This window comes from Anopheles ziemanni, chromosome 2, assembly GCF_943734765.1.
Source record: "Anopheles ziemanni chromosome 2, idAnoZiCoDA_A2_x.2, whole genome shotgun sequence".
NCBI lineage: Eukaryota > Metazoa > Arthropoda > Insecta > Diptera > Culicidae > Anopheles > Anopheles ziemanni.
The window spans coordinates 32,396,434-32,417,463 of NC_080705.1; the positions used below are offsets into that span (position 1 = coordinate 32,396,434).

A 21,030-nucleotide genomic window follows, 5' to 3' on the forward strand; every position below is an offset into this window, starting at 1 on the left:
AACCATAGTAGGCCCGGTTTTTTCCCCTTAAGAAAATGAAACGATCAAGAACAGCCTTTTCGTGATAGTGGCAATATGGTTAGTTGCGAGTAGCTAATAATTGCTAGTGATAGGAAAATTTGAGCCCACGTGTACATTTCAACCCAAACAGAAGAAACACCTAAATGCTCGCTTCGTATTATCCATGAGCACAAATGTTTGTATACCGTACAGATATTAGGTATACAATCGCTTTTCTACTCTTATTTTACATTATTATCACCTTCAAATCATGCACTGATGCAACCGTTCTGTTGTCCTTCCAAAAATTCGTATCCTTTCTTTATGGTTCGATTTCTCCTTGTCTTATTAGTTTACTTTTAGCACGCGAACCGGCCGTCGTTTCGTCTCTTGGGTAAATATTATTGTCATGAGCTAGTGTATCATATTTTTTGTAATTGAAATAAATCGCTGTACGTTTTTACATTGTTTTCTGTTTAAGATTGTTCATAGAATGCTATAAGATTAAGCAATGTTAGCATCCTGTTTTATTATGTATGCATGTATGCATGTGTATATCTTTAGCTTTTTCTGACCTTTATTGTGTTACTTGATGAGCATGTTGAATGGGGGAGTTGAATTACATGATTTTTCACTTTCACTAATTTTGTATTCCTCACTTGTTTCAACTTAACTAACTAATGCAAATAAATTTCTCTAAGACGCAACATATGACAGATGCACAATTAACAGAAACAACAAATCATGATGAGAAAATGGACAAAAATAACGTTACACCTACCGTACATATACCAGCAATGTACAAAACGAGAATATCTTTTCTTGTGTGTCCTCGGACAAAGTCCCCGTTGTAGCCTCTTGATGCCGCCAGTCGGAGTTTTAATTTAAATCCGGATTCAATATTTGTGCCACACTTGTGTACGTACCGAAGATGAAACCCAGAATACCGAACACCATGATGCAAACGTCCTTCCAGAGAATCCAGTAGTGTCGACCGAGTTTATCCGGCCAAAAGGTAACGATTTCGATCAGCGGCGGAAAGATGAGTGCAAGCGTTGAACTGCTTACGGCTCCCACCAGTGAAATGACTGCCCCGAGGTTCGGGATCATCGCGGCCAGTATGAACGTGAACACGACCAGCGAAACCCTCGTCAGATACTCGCCGATCAGGCGCGACTGTTCGGTGTGCAGCTTCCGGCGGATGTGCACATTAATCACCGACATCGGGACGAAGAATTGTAGCGAGTAGGAGAAGAAAATGGCCAGCGCCATCATGATGCGTACCAGCTGTGCGATGCTGCGGTGGAAAGAATAGTATATTATTAACGTGTACCTAAACGTCACGAACTTTGAGGCACCGTCAGAATCACTCACAGTTCCTCGCCGGGAAGGTTCAAGGTAATGCTTCCCTTGACCGCATCGCCGTACTTCAGATAGCCGAAGAAACCAACAGCCGTGTAGAGGCAGGTGACGATCACCATGCCCGTATTGAGCACACCGGACCAGCCACCAAAATCTTCTGGCGTTTTCATATTGTTCTCCAACGGAAGAACCATCCCGATACCTTCGAAGGCGTAAATAGCCGTGCCAAAGTAGAGCGGCAACTGAGCCCATGTCGCATACGGTTTAACCGTGTGCGTGTTAGGTAGATCCTGAAGCATATAGTAGAATGTACAGGTAAGTCCTGGGGAAGAAAAGAAACCAAAACCAGGTCAAGTAAACGGTGATACGGGTAATGCTACTTCTACCAGTTGCGTCTTACCCGCCACCGTAAGGATTGCTGCAATCAACGAAACCGGGGTCAAATATTTCAGATTCTTCACCAGGTTCAACAACACCATCGGAATCAGCAGCAGCAGCAGATAGACGCGCGTGTGTAGGTCGAAAAAGTAGTGCGCAACGACCTCGCGCAAGTTGGCCGCCACGAACACGAAGTACACGCAGCAGAAGCCGAGCTGCGTAATCACCAGGAACAGGTTGATAAGGTTGGTGGCCAGCTTCGAGTAGCGCCTCAGTCCGATCGGGCCGGACTCGAACGACCGTTGGCACACGTCGGCAAAGCTGAGCGAGGGCACCTGCAACCGGCGGCATAATTCGTGCGAGCAACGCACCAGCATGTGCATACAGTGCGTGCAGATGGCACCCATCAGGAGCGTCCCGAACAGACCAACGTACAGCCCGGCGTGTTTGAATGCGTCCGGCATCGCCAGGATGCCGGTACCAATGTTGCCCTTGAGGAGGTGTATCATCGTGTCCAGATTGGTTGTCGGGTGTTCCAGCGTTCGGTGCATCGACGGTTCGTACGGTTCGCCGGAGGAGGACCCATACGTGGGGTCTTCCTTCGCCACCAAGCTGTCGGTGTCGTTCGATGCATCCACGATCATGTTTTCAGGCGAGCTGCGCAAATCGGGCCGTGCCAACAGCTGCGCGTGTTCGGCCGCATCCGTTCCCGGTCCATGCATGTCGGCGGCATTTCCAAGCAGGGGTTCGCGTTCATTTTTCATCTTTCGCGAACCCTACGGTACAAAAGGGGGATAATAAATTAGATCTTCATAATAACAAATACTTAAAAGGTAAAGCTTAGGTTATCACCAGGTTTTTGTTAATACGATTAGTGCAATACGGGGTGTGGCAGTACGGAGATAAATCGGCAGGTACGGTGGTCACAGTGGAATATTGTGGGTACTGTGAATAATTGTGTAAATAGCAAAACTAGTGTTTGTGTGCACGTGTGCGTGAGAACTGGGTAAGTAAATCATAGGTATAAATCAAATATTTAAAAAAAAGGTTAATCAAAGTTATATTAAAAGAAAATAATTTAAAATTTAAACACCAGAGACTTGACAGAGACCCTTCAAGAACGATCGAGATCCCTGTGCGTCTAGATACAAACTTTCCATCCGTTTTTCCTTGTTGATTCTGTTCGCTTCACTATCGCAACAGTCCAGGCTTTTTCCGCACCAAGAAAATATGATAACCAGGATTGGGAAAACTTTCCATCGTGATTTCACAAGTACACGGAGGCGGATACGAACGGATGGATGAAAGCAAGAGAAAGGGCCATTCCTTCCTGTTTTGTTTGACCTACGTAAACAATTTCCATTTCGCGAACAAACACATGCTTAAGGGATAACGATAGCACCATTGGAAGATAGTGAGGTTGTTATACTTTGTTCATTCTGGAATTAAAGTAGAATATTGCTGACACTCACGTGATCAACAACTGATGTTAACGTAAAATTTCTTTGGAAGAGAGTGATTATCAGAAGAAGGGAGTTATTAGTAGAAAAAAGCCAAATTTGGGTTTTAAATATAAAACTAAATTAGTTTCAGAACATTTGCCTAAGATGACCACGATGCGACGTCTCTTTAATTAAACAAATTATCATTATTTGATAGTAAACAAAATTAAATTAAAACTCGTCCTCCAATCCATCCATTTACAGAATAGGTAACGTATTAAAGTTATCCTGTTGGAATCAAACCAGGAGTGTGCAACACATTTGGATAAAAATGCCTCAGCTTAAACAATTCGACGAGCAAATACGAATGGCAAAATTACATTCCTCTGCTGTGGCGGAATTCATGGGATGGCTCACGAACCGTAGCTCACATTCTTATGCCTCACTCGAGCCTCGAGGTGGTTGATGGAAGCTGAAACACCCCCGTTTTCTATCGTCGCCCAAGTTAGTCGATCCGTTCAATGTATCTCCCATAGTTGTGGGACTATGCCAAGCCTTCTTCAACAACTCTTAACGTGTTTGGCATAATTTTCGACCACGGCAATGCAAACAATTGTGCCACTGTTGCTTGTCTGCTGAAGTATTTGCCGCAAAGAACCCAAAAATACACCTTACAGTAATCATTCCACCCAGCAGATCGACAGAGCGAAAGAATAGTTCCAGAGAACTTTTTTCACAAGAAAATCTTTATAAGATTATGAGGGAGAAAAAAATGAGAAAAAAGGACACCCTATAAAATTGACAAACAATCCATCGTCGCTGAAACATCCATAGCTTAATCGAACAACAAGTCCTTCGAGAATGATGACACATCGCTTCTTTACATCCCCTTTCCCTCCCTGTTTTATCGTATGACCTAAACATCTCATATCGCTCGTCGTAAGCCTATTAGCAGTTGACGAAGGACACGAAACATGGATCGCTTCCAGCCAGCAGCATTTGCGATTTCAAAGAGCATTTCTCAGAAACGATACCATCATCAGTATGGTCATGTCGTTAGGTCCAACAAGCGCGGAGGACCCGCCCAATGCTGGCGACGTTCGATTGTATTTCTCGCTTTCATCTCATCTCAACTACAGTTTCCATTCCACTGCGGGGGCCCGAAAAAATAGAAACTAAACTTGAGCGAACTTCCGCGGTGTGCTTCCTGTTAAGCAAGTACCTGTAAAAAAAATTAAGCTTTTATTATAATTTTTGTAGTCAACAAGTTTCCTCTACATAAAACTCAATAGAAATTATTCGTTATACTGAACTGTGACAAGAATAACACTGAAATAACACCTTCGCGATGGTGCCACCTACAATCTTCAATCACCGGATACGGATTAATGAAATTCATTGAACTGAATTGAGTTCGATTTACAAAAAGACGAATGCAGCTAACAATGGGCAGACAGCATATACATAACTTGCTCAATTAGCATTACCCTTATCGCATTGCGTGACGATGATGATAATGATGATGATGCTACAGTCTCCAAAGACTCTGACTTGAACTTCAATTCGAAGTCAGCCATAGCCGAAAGAGGTCACGAAATCGGTTCCAGGCGGAGCAGATTACGTTTGAAAAAAAATTTGCCTTTTTATTCGAGGTATTTCAAGCAAGAAAGCAAATCGAACGATGAACAACCATTAAACGCCCTTATGGAAAGCTGATAATACATTACGCAGAGAAGTTTGGCGGGGTTTTAAATAGTCACTTGTTTATTTCCGTGTTTAGATGCCACGTGCCATAGAATTGTGCCGCTAATGGGATGTAGCGGAAACATTATCAGGACGCTTGAAAATGGAAAAGAGTTAAACAAGGCAGGCGATCGATGCGTTTTTTCAGCTTTTATTTGGCGCCTTCTGCAAGGAAGCATGTAATCGCGCTGGAAACATATGAGAGGGTTGTTAAAGAATTGTTTGTTTTCGCGGTACATGACCGGGTTGAGTCATGGATTCATTAGCAGTTAAAGAACGGTAAAAAGATCTGATTCCAGGAGTTTTAACAAGGTGGTAAAAAGACCCGATTCCAGGTGTTAACAAAACTGATGATGCTTGAAATCGACTCTTGGAGTTTAATGTTCTACGGACAGAGTATGCGAATGAGGTTTGATGTTCGTAACGTACATCACCAGTAATGACACAAGCTCAATTAGTATTGGGTTTGTGAAAATGGCACACGTGCCAACTATTTATCACCCCCAACATCATGAAAGCCAGCGTAAGTTCACCCTATTACGAAGAACATTGCGAGTGTACGAAGATAAGGACAAGGTCCAGTTGTTAATCCAGTCATTGGTATTCATGTGCCGTTCCGCAGGAGGGGTCCTTTTCCTTATTACCAATCCATCTGGGCTCAATGTGCCGCCTGGGTAACTTCGCAAAGTGCTGCGGAAAACATGGAAGAGATAAAAACCAGACTCCCTTTTTCAAAAAGGGTCATATTTCTTCTAGAATGAAAATACCATCTTCCGCATCAAAACGGTAGCAACAGGATTTAATTAAAACTCCTGAAGCATGCAGCCACTCTTCGTTGCAAAGTTCATCGGTCGTCACTGGTTGCTGCGTTGATTCAGTGGCTTTGACTCGAAGAACCATCCACATAAAAAAAGGGCACTAATTTGCACATCATGTACGATAGAATAGCCCGATAATGATGTCAGCTGTTGCTGTGGCCGCCCACGTTATCTGGCCGAAACAGCAACAGCCCGCATGAAACCATCGAACGTTAGGGGTGGTGACCATATCAACACAGTTTTTTCATCATGCCAACATGTAAGAGGAATCACTTTACCATTCTTACCAAATTCAACGGGAGGGAATTTCTGTGTTGGACAAGTGTCCCGAACAATTTGATTGTAAAAGAAACGATCAACATCAAAACATTCTTTACGTAGTCTTCTAATAAAATTATTAACTTATGTTATCCACCATTGCACTCAAACGTTGTTTAAAAAAGTTATGAAAATCAAAGCAACGTAGGTGGGATTGAGCATGAGTATGGACGAAAGTAAAGTCATGAATTAAGGCAAATAAGTGTTAGTACGGAAAAAACCAAACTACTTAAAGTGCAACGTAAATATAACTAAAAAGAAAGGAAATAAAAACTTACAGACAATTTGCCCTTTTGTCTTGCAAGGAGTGATTTGACGAGTTTTTGTTTCTTTTCCGCTAGATTTTTTTTGTATCAATCCTTCTTACAGTAGAGCCTGCTATGATGCACCGTAGATGCAATTCTTTATTATGCTCACGATGCTCTGCTTTCTTTCTTTTTTTACAGAAGCTTTTCTACCGCCCGGTCACAGCAATCTTTCGCATCCGGCATGTGAGTCAACAGGCATGGAAGGCTCCTTTTCGTTCCTCCAGCTAATTTGTCGGCCCGGGAGGAGTGAGTACTGTTGTGCTGCAATTATATCCTTTTCTCCTCGAATGATTCGGTTCTTTGTGGCCGCGTTGCTGAGGTCGTTTAGGTTGTGATTGCACGCATTAGTCGGAGAGTTTTTCAGCACCGCAGGGCCATAATGGGGGCTCTTTAAATGTTTTACTACGAAAGGCATGCGGATGAATAAAAAATAAAGTGAACATAACATTTTCATTTTGTTCTTCTCTGTTTCAGATTCTGTGAAGTGAAAGTGCTTGGAAAATAATACCACAGGTAAATTATATAACGTTGCCTATACGCTTTTCACGGGTTTCCCGTATGTTTCGCATTCGATTTCCTATACCCGCGGCTTTTAGGGCGATGCCCTTATTGTTGGAAGAGCCTGACTCGGATTCCCTCGTGAATGAAGGAATGCCAATGAGCTAAGATACTATCACCATAGTGTATCCTTTGCTTAGACGATTCTTCTGAAAACATCTTGCCTTGTCTCACCTAGTCCATCGGCGGTCCATAACATCTGTTCAATTTGAAAAAGTTGCCTACCTGTAGATTAATCAGTGGGGTAAAGTCTTCCATCGCGGTTGTACGCGCAAAATCGAGCAAGTTTACTAGTTGATGTAAAACGCGAGTAGTAGTCGAAGGTCACTGCGATTACGATATTTTCACATCAAAACAGGACATCGGTTGAGGCTGGTCGGGTTGGACACACTCAGTTAAACACTTTTAAAACACAAAGGTGATGATTCAATAGAACTTTATCGTAGCCACGATAGAAAAGGAGTGTTACACGATAGGACAAAAAAACCAAACACAACACACAACTCGACACAGCTGAGCGTGTCGAAGCAGACTTTATGGATCACAGATAAACGATAGCACTTCAATGTGGTCACAAAGAAACGCTAGCTTTATATTGTCGATGCAAACAGTCGATGTCGCTTTTAAATTTATTTAATGCTTCAAAGACGACTTCATATTTTGTACCACGAGCGCATCACACAACTGCACAATTCCCAGCGCTAATAAACACACCCCTGGATGAAAACAAACAGAAATTTCTTCTGGGCTGCGAGGAAAGAGGACTAGCGCGGACAACGACGTCGTGCGAACTGCGTTCGGTTTTTCGACCCGAGGGGGTGTCTTAATATTTCAAACAGTGCTTCTGACAGCTGTCAATTGTTCTGCGAAATGATCAGAATCGGTTCGTACTGGGTTCATATATTTTGTGGTTAACCTTTCTACATTACTGGCAAATATTTAACCTATAGTGTGAAGTAATAAATTATTGTTGAAGTAAACTACGCTATGCGTGGGTGCGCATTGCCTGCGCAAATTTTAAGCAATTTAATTCAAAAGTGATTTGAAAAAGTTTCATGATTCACTACAATGGAACGGATGCTAATGCGGATCTCCAGGCATAAAAGCACACGTCACAATAAAATAAAAGATTTGGAAGATTGTTCTGCGGTTTGCGTATTCTGCGTGGTGTAAAGTGTATTTTATTCCCTGTTGCCGAGCTCAATCGCCTCGAATAAAGTCAAAATGAAAAACGTCACGGAAGTGCTGCACAAGTTCTACGATGAGTATACCCACAAAACACCAAAGAAGCTGAAAATCGTGGATGCATACTTGCTGTACATTCTACTGACCGGCATCACGCAATTTGTTTACTGCTGCCTCGTTGGAACATTCCCGTTCAATTCATTCCTGGCCGGTTTCATTAGCACGGTGAGCTGCTTCGTGCTCGGAGGTAAGATGGGTGTTTTCGGTCGTGGCCTAAAGAGATTTTGAATAAATGTGTTCTATGTCTCTTCACAGTGTGCCTCCGCCTACAATCCAACCCCCAAAACAAGGACCAATTCCTGGGAATCTCGCCGGAACGTGGATTCGCCGATTTCGTGTTTGCTCACATCATCCTTCACTTGGTCGTGGTCAACTTCATCGGCTAGAATCGTTCGTGAAACATAGATTAAGATTTTGTAAGTTGATAAAACAATAAATCGAACAAGAATGTAAAGTACGGCGTGAAAGAGCCGAATTGAACAAAAAAAAGGTAAATTATCTTGACGTCTCAAATGTCACTACGGTATGATACATTCTTTGGCAATCTCGCGACTGGTGCGGAGTTTTTGTTCGTAATAGCAGCTGGACTAGATACTGATGCCACCGAAAACGATCGTCGTTACCGGGTTTGGACCATTCGTTGGTCATGAAGATCGCAACGCTAGTTGGGAAGCCGTACGCCTTTTGCCCGATGTGTTCCATTTCCGAAAAGATGCTTACGAAATCCAAAAATATGAAGTACCAGTGACGTACGAATCGGTTGATCGTATAGTTCCACGCATATGGGACTCGAAACCCGGCGTAAGTAGCTTCGTCCCTTAAAAATCGATTGTTACTGAACATTTTTCCCTGGCAGCTGGTAGTTCACGTTGGAGTCCATGGGAAAATCAATACAATCAATCTGGAACACTGCTCGTACGCTAGCGGGTACTGTAAGCCAGACTTCGCGAACCGTTGTTTGCCATGTGATAAGATAACTGTGAATAGTAAAACGGAAGAGCAAGAGATCTGCACAGTTCTACAAACTAATCTCGACGTTGAGCGCATCGCTCGGGAATTAAATCTCGAAACGAACGTAAAATGTTGCTGCTCCACTGAAGTTGGAAAGTAAATATGCTCAGCCGAGACGATCTTTCTCTTCCAGCAAATTATTGGATATTTTCCATTTCAGTTACTTATGTGGATACATCTACCTCAAGTCGTTGGATATTGACCCAGATCGGACACTTTTTGTCCACGTGCCACCGGTCGGAAAACCTTACAGCTCAGAAGAAACGATGGCGGCGGTTTATAACATCGTCGGAAAGTGTCTGGAACAACTGTTTGCCGAGAAAAAACTGCCTTAAATTGAATACTCTGGATGATTTTGTACCTATTTATACTAACAACGATTAACCAGAAGAAACCAAACCTTTTTTTCACTAACCATCTGATAAATTCACCCATAAGTGGGTTTTATTTTCCTTTGGATTTTAGTGTTCTGTTCACTAGTGTTTGCGTTGCTTTGAGCCTACTTTAATCAACTGTAAAATGTTTTTAACACACTTTTAAGCTCTGATTTTAACCCATCCACTGTTTCATGCTTATTAGTGTTTATCTGGAATGAAACAAACGCAAACGTAAATATATTGCTTTAAACTGTGCTTGAACTGAAGCTTACCGTTGCCTTTTTAATGGATCGATCCTCCAAGATGCGAGACTTCAGCTTCAACAATCCAACGGGAGTAAGCCCATCGCTCAGGCAATGTTTATCATCCATCACGTCCAAGTTCACCACAACACCATTCGCAAACTGCACCAGTATTCCCGCGATATTTAGATTCTTCACCGGAAGATTGAAGCGTAGCAGTGTCAGTGGCAGATCGCCGGCTTTTTTCATGTGGTTTAAACATTCAGCAACCTTTTGAAGCGCAGGCCGCACGAGGAACTCTGGTGCTGGACGATCCAGTACAAACGCGTCGCCAGGTTTCCTTATCGCCTTCACCATATCCATTGCCTCGGGAAGATCGATTTCGGCACAGCTGAGCAGTAAATCTTTCCTGGATTCAATTTTTGCACGTTCCTTACGAAGATTCTGCACCAGTGCACGATCCTTAAACAACAGCCGGAACAGGCCAATCGATTTACGATCACAAATCCACAAGGAGAGGACCGTATCGACAAGCACGTCCGGTATGTATCGATACTCCCCTGCTTCAACCTTCAACCGTATCGCCTTTTCGAGCATGTTAAAGTTTACCCCGGTCGCTTCCATCGGCACGGAGAGCGTGCCACAGCTCCACAGGAACGTTGCGATGTCTTTCGGTCGGCAGAATTGCGATTGCGTTTCGAAGCCGTTTGTTCGAATTTCCTGTTCAAATCTGGCCCAGCATCCTTCGATGAACAATGCCTCGAGCGTTTCATCCTTGATCCGATTGTCTGCAATGTACGCGAACAGGTGTGCTAGACCCCTGAAATCAAGTTCCTCCCGATGCCCGTTTGCCTGGACGTACGAGCGAACTTTTCGAACGATTTCGTCGGAAGCAAGTCGATTCATTCGAGCGCACTTTATCAGCGTTACCATCAGGGCCGGATCGTCCTCATTATCAAAGTCAACGATTTCTTTCACCAACCTGCTTTTGAACGCATCGGATTCTTCCGCTAACCGTAGACTCGATTTGTATGACGCGTTCGCCAGTATCGCAAAGTCCATTCGGGAGAGTTCCGGTGTTAGGTAGCGGTCAAGGTAGTGCTGCAAGAATTCCTTCATCAACAACGAACCCGTTTTGTTCCGTTTCCACATACCAAGGAAAAACACGATGGTCAGGAAATCCCGCTCATTCTCCGCACCCCCACCGAACAGTTCGATCAGTTTCGGCATGGCGCTTTGGTAGGATTTGAGCTGGGCAATTTTGTTCGGTAGCAGATACATGAAGCAGTGTAGCATTTCAAGCAATTCGTAAGTGGTCGAACCTGGAACGCGGCGTACGCACTCCTCGTCGAGCGCATTGACAATCTCCGCGTACGATCGAAAATCTGGTTTGCTGCGGAAATCGGTCGTAAAGGTGATCAGCTTGGCCAAATCTACGGTGGCCAGGTTGCGTATCTGCTGGCTGTACGATTCCACGTCCGGCAGTGGATAGAAGTTGGATACCTTGAATCCATACTTTGTTTTATCGGTGAAATCTCGCTTCGTAAGCGACACGTGCCGGGAGAACCGATGAATCAGCGTCCCGCTTTCACCGTCCGATGTTTCGTACTGAAATTCCCGAGGTGCAAATGTGCCATACCGAGCCGGGAGTGTAACTGATTGCACATATCGTAACGATAAGTTTCTTTGGGCAGTTGTTAGACTGAATAGTTGTACAAATTTCAACATTACACAACTTATTCGAGTAATACCGCGATTGTTTCTTGTTTTTAACGCTGTTCGCCGAACGAATGAATGTAAACAAACGCACGTGACGCCGACTGTCAAAGCACGCAGCCAAGCCAAGGTGGCGTATCTGGAGTTCATTTCGGTTCAGTTTTAAAATGTGATTTTAAAATTTATTCAATCTTTATTTTCGTAAATTTACTCAAAATTTCTTCGCAAACAGTTTAAATTGCACATCGTTTGATACATTTATTTGGAGACCACTGAATATAATTGATTCGTGCTGTTTTCCAATGCCATTATCTTTCTACTTCACCGAGTCATTGCTAATGGCATTTCTATGCTCGTGTATCGGTACAAAATATAAGGTTCTTTTCACCAATTTCAAACACTGATCACGTGTCTGGCAAAATCTAGCACTCATGTCTCTGTTTTTAATTCCTGTTTTGCCGCTAGTTTTCTGTTGAACCAATTTCTTCGCTTCTTTGAGGTGAAAGTAAATTCTGTTGGGTTGTTCGTTCGTAAAAAAGCTAATACGAGTTACTTGGAAAAATGTATGTTTCTGGTGATACGTGCAAGGGATAGGGTGCACCCTATGAACATCATAATGGTCCTGAACGGGTTCAGTATTTACAGAAATGGTGTATTCTACTCTACGGTTTTGCCTACTACTAACACTCTGTTATTGCTCTGCTCTATTCTAATGCATTGTCCGTATGCAAACGTTCTACGTGCGCTAGGATATTTTTGATTGCTTCGAGACATTAAATTAAAACTCCAACTTAACCCTACAAAGCGAAAACGTACTTTTATCAATCACTTAAAATGTTTTAACTAAAACCATACGCATAAACCTGAATACAACTGATCTCCTACAGCATAATGCGAAGTAATACTTTAATCGTTGGTTCATTTAAACAAACATATTTACACATTATTATGTACACAAACCCAACAAACAACCGATTCGATTTTCTTGTAAAATATAGCTTAACGAATAATACATGCAATATTGCTAACCGAACAAAGAAAACCCACGCTATAAAATTATCAACAATTAGTTAAGCTTAAGCTCGCATAGAATCTTTCGATTGGGAAAACCGATAGAGAAGAAACATGGTTGGAAAATTGATGTTGAAATCTCATATTGTTTTGAATCAACGGTTCCAACACAAAAGAGAGAAATTCGCATTGTTCCCCAAATTTTTCTTTAAAGCTTGTGGTATGAAAACGTAGGGAAAATAGTTATTGAAGCAAACAAGTTTATCCAATTATTCAAGTCACAAAAACAACTTGATGTCCTCTGCGCTGTACAAAAGGGTTGTCTGAGTAATGTGCAATATCATTTTAAAACACGGCGCCAGCCCAGAAAGCGTAGCAATGGTCAAATGGGCCTGGATTGCGATCTGTTAACTACTTTGGTACACACAATTACATCAATTCCTAGACAATTCACCCCTGTCTTGCTGTTAAGCTTTTACCCTATCCGATGGTAGATTGTTTGCAGAATCAATTCCGTGTAAAGTTGAGAGAAAACGGTTATACTTTAGCTCGTCCCTCAGGTAATCGTCCTATCTTTCTTACGACCCTTATGTTACCTGATACTTGCCACAACAAAGAAGCCATAAGAACGCCATACGTTCACCTGTGGTTTGCTTAAATACAATATTGGGAAGAAAAACAAAATTCCATGAGCACCGGCACCTCACAAAAAAGAACTAAATCAAACACAGAAATGTTCGAGCCATTTGATCACAAAAGATGGATTATTTTACCATAAAATAGTTTGAAACCAACACCGTTTCACTGGCGTTGGAATTTTTATGGTGGGAAAATCGTTGGTGCACGCATTGAAACGCATTACAATTGCATTCCGCGTAGCACAGCCAAGAGGTAAGTGTGGCAAAAACTAATTAGCGAAGGAACGATCATAAATGCACGATAATGCAAATAGGGCCTTCCATGTCTGGGCCTGGTAATGAAGTAGGCATTGGTATAAATATTTGATTCGCAACCTTGCTTGCCACCTACCCTACGCTTTCGCTTACGCTCGCTACGTCTTTAACCCGCTTCCCAAGAATCACTTTTATCAGCCTTAATGCAGGAGAGGTCACTGTTCGTCAAAAGTATGCATGCAAATGAAGCCTCCACAAAAAGGGTTCACACGTCGTGACTGAGCAGCGGTACGTCGCGATGCTTCCGATTGAGACTCGTACACGGTAACATCCACAGCATCGGGTGCCCACGGCCACAGACCTCCGCCAGCAGGGCCATCTTTGGTCGATGAATCCGGTACGGGCCCTTCTGCTGTACCGCCTCGACCGCCGTCTCGTCGTACAGGATCGCGTGCATCTGATCGACCATGATCGCTATCACGAACAGCCCGAAGAGGGCCGACTCCAGCAGCAGCAGGACACTGTGCATCATGCGGCTTTGTGCCTGCGAGACGTCTACATGGCAATCCTCGCACGGATACAGCCACGATATTACGATCAGGAAGATCGAGTACACTGCCAGGGCGCACACGTACAGTAGGAACTGTAGGAAATATTTCTGGTTCCGCTCGCCGACGCAGTTGTTAATCCACGGGCAGTGGTGGTCCATTCGGCGGATGCAACGTTTGCAGATGCGGCAGTGATGTGCCCTCGGTGGCCGGTACGTTTCACACCGCGTACACATGGTCCACTCTTCCCGCTCGTGGTTGTAGTTTTTCTCCGAGTGGAGGTCGGAAAAGTCGATGCGAATTTGGGGTAGGGGTACCGTTCCCGGGTCGAGCAGGACCGCCTTCAGATGCGCCATGGCCAGCAGGAACACTATCGTGTTGAACGCCACCACATGAAACGGTGCCCAGAGGCTATCGTGGAGGCACGGGAGAAATTGTAAAGTAAAATGGTTAAATTAAAGCATTAAAGCACGGCATTGAATGATTTGTCTATACAAAATTCGCAGCTGATAACTGATGATAAACGTTATCATACTGGGCCCTACCTGTTGGGCATAGTCTGTAGAATTATCCAATGCGTTACCACATAGTCTGCGTACAAAACGGCCATGTAGGTGACCAGCACACAAACGATGCCGCAAGGATCTTTGACGAAAGTCATCGTGCGCTCCAAGTCCAACACCGTATCCGCTGGTTCCCCGATGGGCAGCAATTTGTTTTTTTTTTTTAATAATTACTCCGCCACTATTGACAAACTACTTGGCTTGTCTGCACTACCGCTACCCGCTGCCTTGCTTCCACCACTCGCCCCTCGCGGGACGTTCCACTTTCTTAATCGCGAAAAAACAACTTCTACCTACTTCCACCTAATGTGACCCCCACCACAAACTTTTCACCGAAAACGATACAACACAAAGCTACACAACAAACGGCACAGGATTACCACTGATGGCGCTCATGCTTTTACGTCCAGCCAGGGGCCCTTCACGGATGGCGCAATGGAGTTTCGTTACAACGCCATCGTGATCAATTTGGCGAACGGATTAAATGCCTGCTTTTCCTAGCTATTTTTGACAACCCCGTACGCACAAAGCCGACACACAACAGACGGCTCCGCGCAAGAGCACACCGTGTTGATGGCGAGCGAAGGTTGTACTGTGTGGATTTGCTTTCGTCGCCGTACGTCCTTGCCCTCCGTTGCCTTCCTCATCATGCCTACAAAACATTTTTGTAAATCAAACTACTGTCAAACCAAACCGATGCTCCACTGTTAAATGGATCTACTCTTTTGCTTTTGATGAAAAATAAACTTTTGCACTACGCCGCAAACCGCTGCTTTTTCTTAGAAAAAATTAGATTTGATTCGAGCAACTTTTTCACAATTAAAGTTACAGGTAATACAACAAAATTGCTACAATTAGCTCACTCTTTTTAATTCACGATTAGCAGTGTATCAAAGGCAAACGTCAACATGACAGTTCGACAAAACGATAAATAAAACCCATGCAATGAAGTGGAAGAAAAAGAAGAACTGTCTGTCGATTTGATTCATCATCGCGAAGTTCGTAGAGAAAAGTAATCGTCGTCGCTGCTAGCTAACAGCCAGAAGGGATATTCCTAGATCAAAATTATGCATCCTCGTGAAGTGTAGTTACCGATCCAAATTTATTCGTTAACGTGTGCTGCCTGCTAGTGATCCTGGGTAGAATCCTGGTTTCCTTTCGGTACAAATTACCAAAGCTCTTTAATTCCGTGAACAAACGTCAATTGCGGGAACAAAAGAGGGTGAAAAAAAGTCATCCCCAATATATTATCGCCACAGGAGGGGGGAGAAGTGAAATTGTGTTGTGCACGGCGAAAGCCAGAGCTTGGCCAACCATCAAGCAGTGATTGTGCTGGATCAAGTGCTGCAAAACTTGATTTCTTTCTCCCGAACTGGACTTGAAAAGGCCTACGCAAGCATCAAACGCAATCCCCCCACGAAGGTTCGAGTTTTTGTCTCGTCGTCGTCGGTACGTGGCGCTGCTAGGGAGGTGCGCGGTGGGAAGGATCCGAACTTTGTCGAACCAACCAGAGCTGTCCCCTCGTCACCATGAGTCTGTTCGGAGCATCATCTTCACTCAACCAGGATATAGGTTGGTATTTTTGGGCTTCCCATAATCGTTCGATACTGCCCTGGGCATGTCATCGAATGGGAGAGACAGTTAAAACATATTCTCAGGTGAAGGACAACAACTTAACAACACCCTCATGTGACACGCCGCAGCATTGGAGTTGTTACTTTTTGGCCATCATCTACCAAACGACACCATTTCGCGACGTGTTCTTGCAATTGGGGTTTATTAATTAAATTAAGATGCAACCAAGTCACACCGTGGTGACCGCGGTTTGTAGGAAGTTGCACGGTGTTAGGTAAAGTGTGACGTGATACCCTTGATAACACAGTCACACTCTGCCGATATGAATATACTCACTATATACAGCTGGAAAATCAATATATTACGGTCGGTTCAATAACAGCACTGTATGCAAGTTTGCTACAAAGCAACTCGTTTACCCATGCTGCTCCACATCAAAGATGTTAGTAAAGTGAAGGTTGTTTGCATTGTTGTCTGGGATGTTCCGTACTGGGATGAATCATCAGTATTTAAACACCCCGGACAACAGGGTACGAACAGCAATTACTCTGTCTATTTTGAGATACATCTTTTTCTGCTCCTTATTTGACCTGAAAACGACCAGAATCAAGAATTACTCCATGGTACTCGTCAGCGAATCTAACGGCAAATGTAAAGACAAGTTTATTTACCGTGGGCCTAGATTAATGTGACTGCAATCGTTTTCCTTTTTTTTCGGTTGAGCCTACTACGACGCAACAGGAACGCGATTAACACAGTGCAAGAGAGATTACAAACGACTTCGGGACTAAAATAATAAGCAACCGATGTATTCCAATGTCTACGGGTGCTGACTAATACCCCAGTTCCATTCTGCAATGGGTTGTCCCTTATCTTGTGCTGTTCAGTTTGGTTGGCCTATCACTTCCTGGCTGTCGGCGGAATCCATACAAGTTTAAACTTTGGTAGAACTTTCGATTCGTTCTATGATGAAATTTCTCTTTTTTGTAAGCTTTTTGGAGGGGTTAACACAATTCAACGGGCATTCCCTTGGCAACATAAAAAAAGTCCAACCGCAGTAGAGATTAAAGGTTGATGTTGTCCAGCTGGGGAATTGGATGGTTTCTTGCCCAAAATTAACAAAAACGCAAACGAATCATTTGTAGGGATTCAACTCAGAAACTTGTATTTGAATGCCGTTTGCTTGGCATGGATCTTGCATGTGTAAGCAATACAGGCGTTGCGCAAGCTAGAACCACCCTCTTATGAAATTTGAGATGGTGCTTGGCTGATTCAAACCATAAAAAAAAAACATAAAAACAGCAGCATTCTGTTATAAACAACCCGGTTGAAATCAAATTAATGTGATCTTTACTTTTGTAGAAAAAGCCACCAGCGAAAATAGTACGACCGAAAACTGGGGCCTCATCTTGGACATATGCGATCGAGTTAACAACGGATCGGCAACTCCGAAAGATTGCCTCAAGTCCATCGTAAAAAAATTAAACTCTCCGAATCCACATGTAGTGATGAAGGCTATTACGGTAAGCTCATTTAAAATATGACCTTATGAAAAGATGTACTGCAACTAACCTTTTCCATTATTTTAGCTGCTCGATGCATGCGTCAATAATTGTGGCAAACAGTTCCATCTGGAGGTGGCCTCACGGGAGTTTGAAACGGAGTTTAAAAAGCTTTTGCAAAAAAGCCAACCCAAAGTGAACACGGTACGGAAGTGACTGTCTCAAGTCTGACTTGCGTTAGAAGTTTTATTTGGCTAATCTCTAGTTGCTTCCCACTTTCACAGAAACTGAAGCTCACGCTTAAACAATGGTCCGAGAAAGTGTTCAAGTCTGATCCACAACTCGATCTAATACCATCGCTGTACAAGAAGCTGCGTGAAGAAGGGCACGATTTCAGTGACCCTTCGGCGACACCAAAGCGCGAAACGACGCTCAGCAAAGACCCGAACGTCGTCTCTAGTCAGCAAGAGGAGGATGACATTGCGAAAGCCATCGAGCTGTCGCTAAAGGAAGTAAAAATAAACCAATCGCCTAAAATGCTGTCATCCTCTGGCACGGTAAGGATCGTTGGGAATAGTGAAGGGCTGAAATTGTTGTAATAATTATTTTTGCTTGTTTGATAGACTTCCTCGTCGTTGTATCCTTCCGCGTTGTTATCTGCTGCACCTGTGCCTGAACCGAGAAAGGTGAGTAGGGTAAAGGGAAATTATGAAGGGAAGTGTAAGATAATTCTCTTCAAAATCACATCGTACTCAGACGTTTGGTTTTGTAGTTCTAAGATTTTATTAATTTATATGATTAATTTGCTTTAAGGTGCGCGCATTGTACGACTTTGAGGCGGCGGAAGACAATGAACTAACGTTTCAGGCGGGCGAAATCATCATGGTCTTGGACGACTCGGATCCAAACTGGTGGAAGGGCCAGAACCAGCGCGGCGAGGGTCTTTTTCCATCGAATTTTGTGACCGCAGACCTTTCGGTGGAGCCGGAAACGCTAAACACCGTCACGACCCAGGGGGCGAAGAAGACGGTTCAGTTCTCCGACGAGCAACAGAAATCGGATAGCGACAAAGAACTGCTACAGGCGTCGACGACGGTGGAGATCAACGAGGAAAAGATCGACCGTTTGCTGCATCTGATACATGAAGCGGATCCGGAAGATCCGTCCCAGGACACGGAGGAGATGCTGCAGCTGGAGCAGCTGGTAAACCAGATGGGTCCGATGATCGATGCCGAGCTGGAGCGCGTTGATCGAAAGCATGCGCAATTAACTCAATTGAGCAGTGACCTGGTGGATGCGATCAACTTGTACCATAATTTAATGCGTGAACCTGACCGTACGTCGTCGATGAGGGCGGTGTCGATGGTGGCGATGGCGATAGGTAGTGGTGGACTGCAGGGTCCATATGGTTTACCACCACCACCACCGGGCGGTCATTCCTCGGGCCCAGCGTCAATGGGACCGATGTATGGAATGCCCGGAATGTTTCCAACTATGCCGGACGGTGGGATGTACCCGATGGGTCCGGGGCAGCAGCCGGTGTCAATGGATGGTGGTTCATCTATGCAAAGGTACACCACGGGTCATAATTATTATGATCCAGCAGCAATGAACGCAACACCGATGGCGGACCATTCTCAGTCGCATCAAACAATGCACCATCCTCATCCACATCATCATCATCATCAACAACAGCAGCAGCAACAACCACCACCACCACCATCCTCGCAACAGGTACCACTTCCGGTGGTTTCGCAAAATGGACCCATAACCAATGGCATGGTTCCTCCGCAAGCTAACGCCGCACCTGTAATGTCAATGGGACCGGGCGTTACTAGTCAACAAGTGCCGCCGCAGACCACCAACACGACAAACCCGCAGGGAATGCCACCAAACATGACCGTACCGCCAATGGCATACAATAATCCAACATCTCCACCTCCGACTGGACTTTCCGGACCACAGGCGCAAGCATTTCGCCAAATGCGACCCATGGGCCAACCAGGGCAACCAGGGCAGCAAATGCCACCAGTAAGCTTTCCGAATTACGTTCCCCAACAACCGTCGCATCAACAGTCGCAGCCAGCAGGGGCACAAATGGGGCAACCGCCACAAGGCGTACAACAGCATCAACAGGGTCCACCACAACATCACGTCCCTGTTTCTGCAGGATCGGCCGCACAGACGACGGCACCATCAGCTGCTAACATGAACCATCATCAGCATCATCATCATCCACAGCAGCAGCAGCAGCAGCAGCAGCACCAGTTTCCAATGAACATGCCACCGTCACACTTTCCTGCTCCCTCAGTAGCAGCAGCTCCTGTCCATCATCTTCAACAGCAGCAACCGCCGACGGTATTTATGCCCCAGATGGGACCAACTTCCAACCCGATGGGCAACTTTTCCATGGGACCGATGAGTATGTTTCCACCGGGAGCCGGAACTACGGGAACCGCGGGACCTTTATCGATAAATACCAACCATCCGGGGCCGCAAAACATTCCCATCTACCAACAGCAGCGGTAAGGCTGCAGTCTTAAGGCAGGACTGGGAAACGAAAATGTGCAGAACGTGTCAAAATTGAAAACACCTTTCCGTCACTCCAGCAACCACAACCACCACCACACCCCGAAAAGGGGGATGGATTTTGGATCGATGGTTGGGGTACAGTTTTGGCGGGTGATAAACGTTGTTAGCCATAGCTTGAAGTAGGGAAAGGATTGAGAAGGCAGTTTTTTCGGATTGCTTCGTTGTTTAATGCAAAAGTGTCAAATAAGAGCAAACCCCATTTAGGAGTCCTTTCAAGCAAAGAGAGACGACCAAAAAAAGGTTCGTTCGTCAGTTTCAAACAAAGTAGGTTGTTGTGGTGGAGGATTTGGTGTTTCCGGTACACAAACGGCTCGTTTAACCTGACGCGCCCATTTTTGAACTCATAGGTTAGCTTGGCGAGTGGCGAGAGAAGCAGGAGCGCGGTGGCAAACTGTTTGCTGGCAATAACATTACAATATATATTTTTTGTTTGTTTTAAATTCAGTGCGGCTAAATAAGTGGTATGTTTGGTATAGGAAGCCTTGTTCTGTGCACGTGTGCACAAGAAGCTGGTAGGTGATTGAATGGGATATCATTGACGAAAGATTATTATCAACATTCACAGAATCTACAAACGGATAGCGTATAACGTAACAATGATAGGACATGTATTTATACGATATCACGGCATAGAGCGGAGCTGGCGAGCATGTCGTCTTGTATCTCCGAACGTAGTTTTTCTTTTCGATTTGCAATATGTGCAGCGGCAATTCTGAAGCGTAAGGGAAACTACTGGATCTACTGCTGCTGCTGGTTATCTTTTGGAAGCTGTAAAATAGTTTAGCTATCTATCTACCAACCTACCTACACCCTGCGTACATACATACA

General features: G+C 44.3%; 6 protein-coding genes across 7 annotated transcripts; 3 read left to right on the forward strand and 3 right to left on the reverse strand.

Annotated features, from left to right (window-relative positions):
* Positions 1–760: 760 nt before the first annotated feature.
* Positions 761–7,377, reverse strand: LOC131288614 (proton-coupled amino acid transporter-like protein CG1139). Of its 2 annotated transcripts, none has more exons than XM_058317801.1 (4): positions 7,153–7,377; positions 1,763–2,516; positions 1,375–1,684; positions 761–1,297 (listed from the first exon to the last, which is right to left on the reverse strand). In XM_058317801.1, exons 1-4 carry the CDS (start codon positions 7,183–7,185, stop codon positions 880–882), a joined length of 1,515 nt encoding a protein of 504 aa, XP_058173784.1. In that variant the 5' UTR covers positions 7,186–7,377; the 3' UTR covers positions 761–879. The 2 variants fall into 2 exon arrangements, with proteins under 2 accessions (XP_058173784.1, XP_058173866.1); XM_058317883.1 differs by lacking the exon at positions 7,153–7,377 and adding an exon at positions 6,064–6,105.
* Positions 7,378–8,027: 650 nt separating this feature from the next.
* On the forward strand, positions 8,028–8,644 carry LOC131281238 (dolichyl-diphosphooligosaccharide--protein glycosyltransferase subunit DAD1). The gene is made up of 2 exons (XM_058310507.1): positions 8,028–8,359; positions 8,428–8,644. Exons 1-2 carry the CDS (start codon positions 8,152–8,154, stop codon positions 8,556–8,558), a joined length of 339 nt encoding a protein of 112 aa, XP_058166490.1. The 5' UTR covers positions 8,028–8,151; the 3' UTR covers positions 8,559–8,644.
* Positions 8,645–8,722: 78 nt separating this feature from the next.
* LOC131281418 (pyroglutamyl-peptidase 1) lies at positions 8,723–9,789 on the forward strand. The gene is made up of 3 exons (XM_058310752.1): positions 8,723–8,973; positions 9,029–9,279; positions 9,344–9,789. The coding sequence occupies exons 1-3, from the start codon at positions 8,770–8,772 to the stop codon at positions 9,516–9,518; spliced, it is 630 nt and encodes a 209-aa protein (XP_058166735.1). The 5' UTR covers positions 8,723–8,769; the 3' UTR covers positions 9,519–9,789.
* Positions 9,594–11,530, reverse strand: LOC131281408 (uncharacterized). Its single transcript, XM_058310740.1, has 2 exons — positions 9,833–11,530; positions 9,594–9,769 (listed from the first exon to the last, which is right to left on the reverse strand). The coding sequence occupies exons 1-2, from the start codon at positions 11,528–11,530 to the stop codon at positions 9,692–9,694; spliced, it is 1,776 nt and encodes a 591-aa protein (XP_058166723.1). The 3' UTR covers positions 9,594–9,691.
* Positions 11,531–12,626: 1,096 nt separating this feature from the next.
* On the reverse strand, positions 12,627–15,064 carry LOC131284432 (palmitoyltransferase ZDHHC3-A). The gene is made up of 2 exons (XM_058313293.1): positions 14,516–15,064; positions 12,627–14,381 (listed from the first exon to the last, which is right to left on the reverse strand). Exons 1-2 carry the CDS (start codon positions 14,629–14,631, stop codon positions 13,688–13,690), a joined length of 810 nt encoding a protein of 269 aa, XP_058169276.1. The 5' UTR covers positions 14,632–15,064; the 3' UTR covers positions 12,627–13,687.
* Positions 15,065–15,711: 647 nt separating this feature from the next.
* LOC131293439 (signal transducing adapter molecule 2) lies at positions 15,712–21,024 on the forward strand. Its single transcript, XM_058321515.1, has 6 exons — positions 15,712–16,105; positions 17,471–17,631; positions 17,698–17,814; positions 17,895–18,167; positions 18,234–18,296; positions 18,424–21,024. Exons 1-6 carry the CDS (start codon positions 16,063–16,065, stop codon positions 20,137–20,139), a joined length of 2,373 nt encoding a protein of 790 aa, XP_058177498.1. The 5' UTR covers positions 15,712–16,062; the 3' UTR covers positions 20,140–21,024.
* The last annotated feature ends 6 nt before the right edge of the window (positions 21,025–21,030 follow it).

Excerpts from the sequence above, each read along its gene's own strand:
- LOC131281408 (XM_058310740.1), bottom strand. The coding sequence starts at position 11,530 with ATGTTGAAATTTGTACAACTATTCAGTCTAACAACTGCCCAAAGAAAC. Across the intron at positions 9,770-9,832 it reads GATCCATTAAAAAGGCAACG|ATAAACACTAATAAGCATGA; the intron begins GTAAGCTTCAGT and ends GTTTCATTCCAG.
- LOC131284432 (XM_058313293.1), bottom strand. The coding sequence starts at position 14,631 with ATGACTTTCGTCAAAGATCCTTGCGGCATCGTTTGTGTGCTGGTCACC. Across the intron at positions 14,382-14,515 it reads CTACAGACTATGCCCAACAG|CCTCTGGGCACCGTTTCATG; the intron begins GTAGGGCCCAGT and ends CCTCCACGATAG.
- LOC131281418 (XM_058310752.1), top strand. The coding sequence starts at position 8,770 with ATGCCACCGAAAACGATCGTCGTTACCGGGTTTGGACCATTCGTTGGT. Across the intron at positions 8,974-9,028 it reads TATGGGACTCGAAACCCGGC|CTGGTAGTTCACGTTGGAGT; the intron begins GTAAGTAGCTTC and ends TTTCCCTGGCAG. Across the intron at positions 9,280-9,343 it reads TGCTCCACTGAAGTTGGAAA|TTACTTATGTGGATACATCT; the intron begins GTAAATATGCTC and ends TTTCCATTTCAG.
- LOC131288614 (XM_058317883.1), bottom strand. The coding sequence starts at position 6,105 with ATGTTGATCGTTTCTTTTACAATCAAATTGTTCGGGACACTT. Across the intron at positions 2,517-6,063 it reads TCAAATTGTTCGGGACACTT|GGTTCGCGAAAGATGAAAAA; the intron begins GTCCAACACAGA and ends TTTGTACCGTAG. Across the intron at positions 1,685-1,762 it reads AGCAATCCTTACGGTGGCGG|GACTTACCTGTACATTCTAC; the intron begins GTAAGACGCAAC and ends TTTCTTCCCCAG.
- LOC131293439 (XM_058321515.1), top strand. The coding sequence starts at position 16,063 with ATGAGTCTGTTCGGAGCATCATCTTCACTCAACCAGGATATAG. Across the intron at positions 16,106-17,470 it reads TTCACTCAACCAGGATATAG|AAAAAGCCACCAGCGAAAAT; the intron begins GTTGGTATTTTT and ends TTACTTTTGTAG. Across the intron at positions 17,815-17,894 it reads GCCAACCCAAAGTGAACACG|AAACTGAAGCTCACGCTTAA; the intron begins GTACGGAAGTGA and ends CCACTTTCACAG.
- LOC131281238 (XM_058310507.1), top strand. The coding sequence starts at position 8,152 with ATGAAAAACGTCACGGAAGTGCTGCACAAGTTCTACGATGAGTATACC. Across the intron at positions 8,360-8,427 it reads GAGCTGCTTCGTGCTCGGAG|TGTGCCTCCGCCTACAATCC; the intron begins GTAAGATGGGTG and ends GTCTCTTCACAG.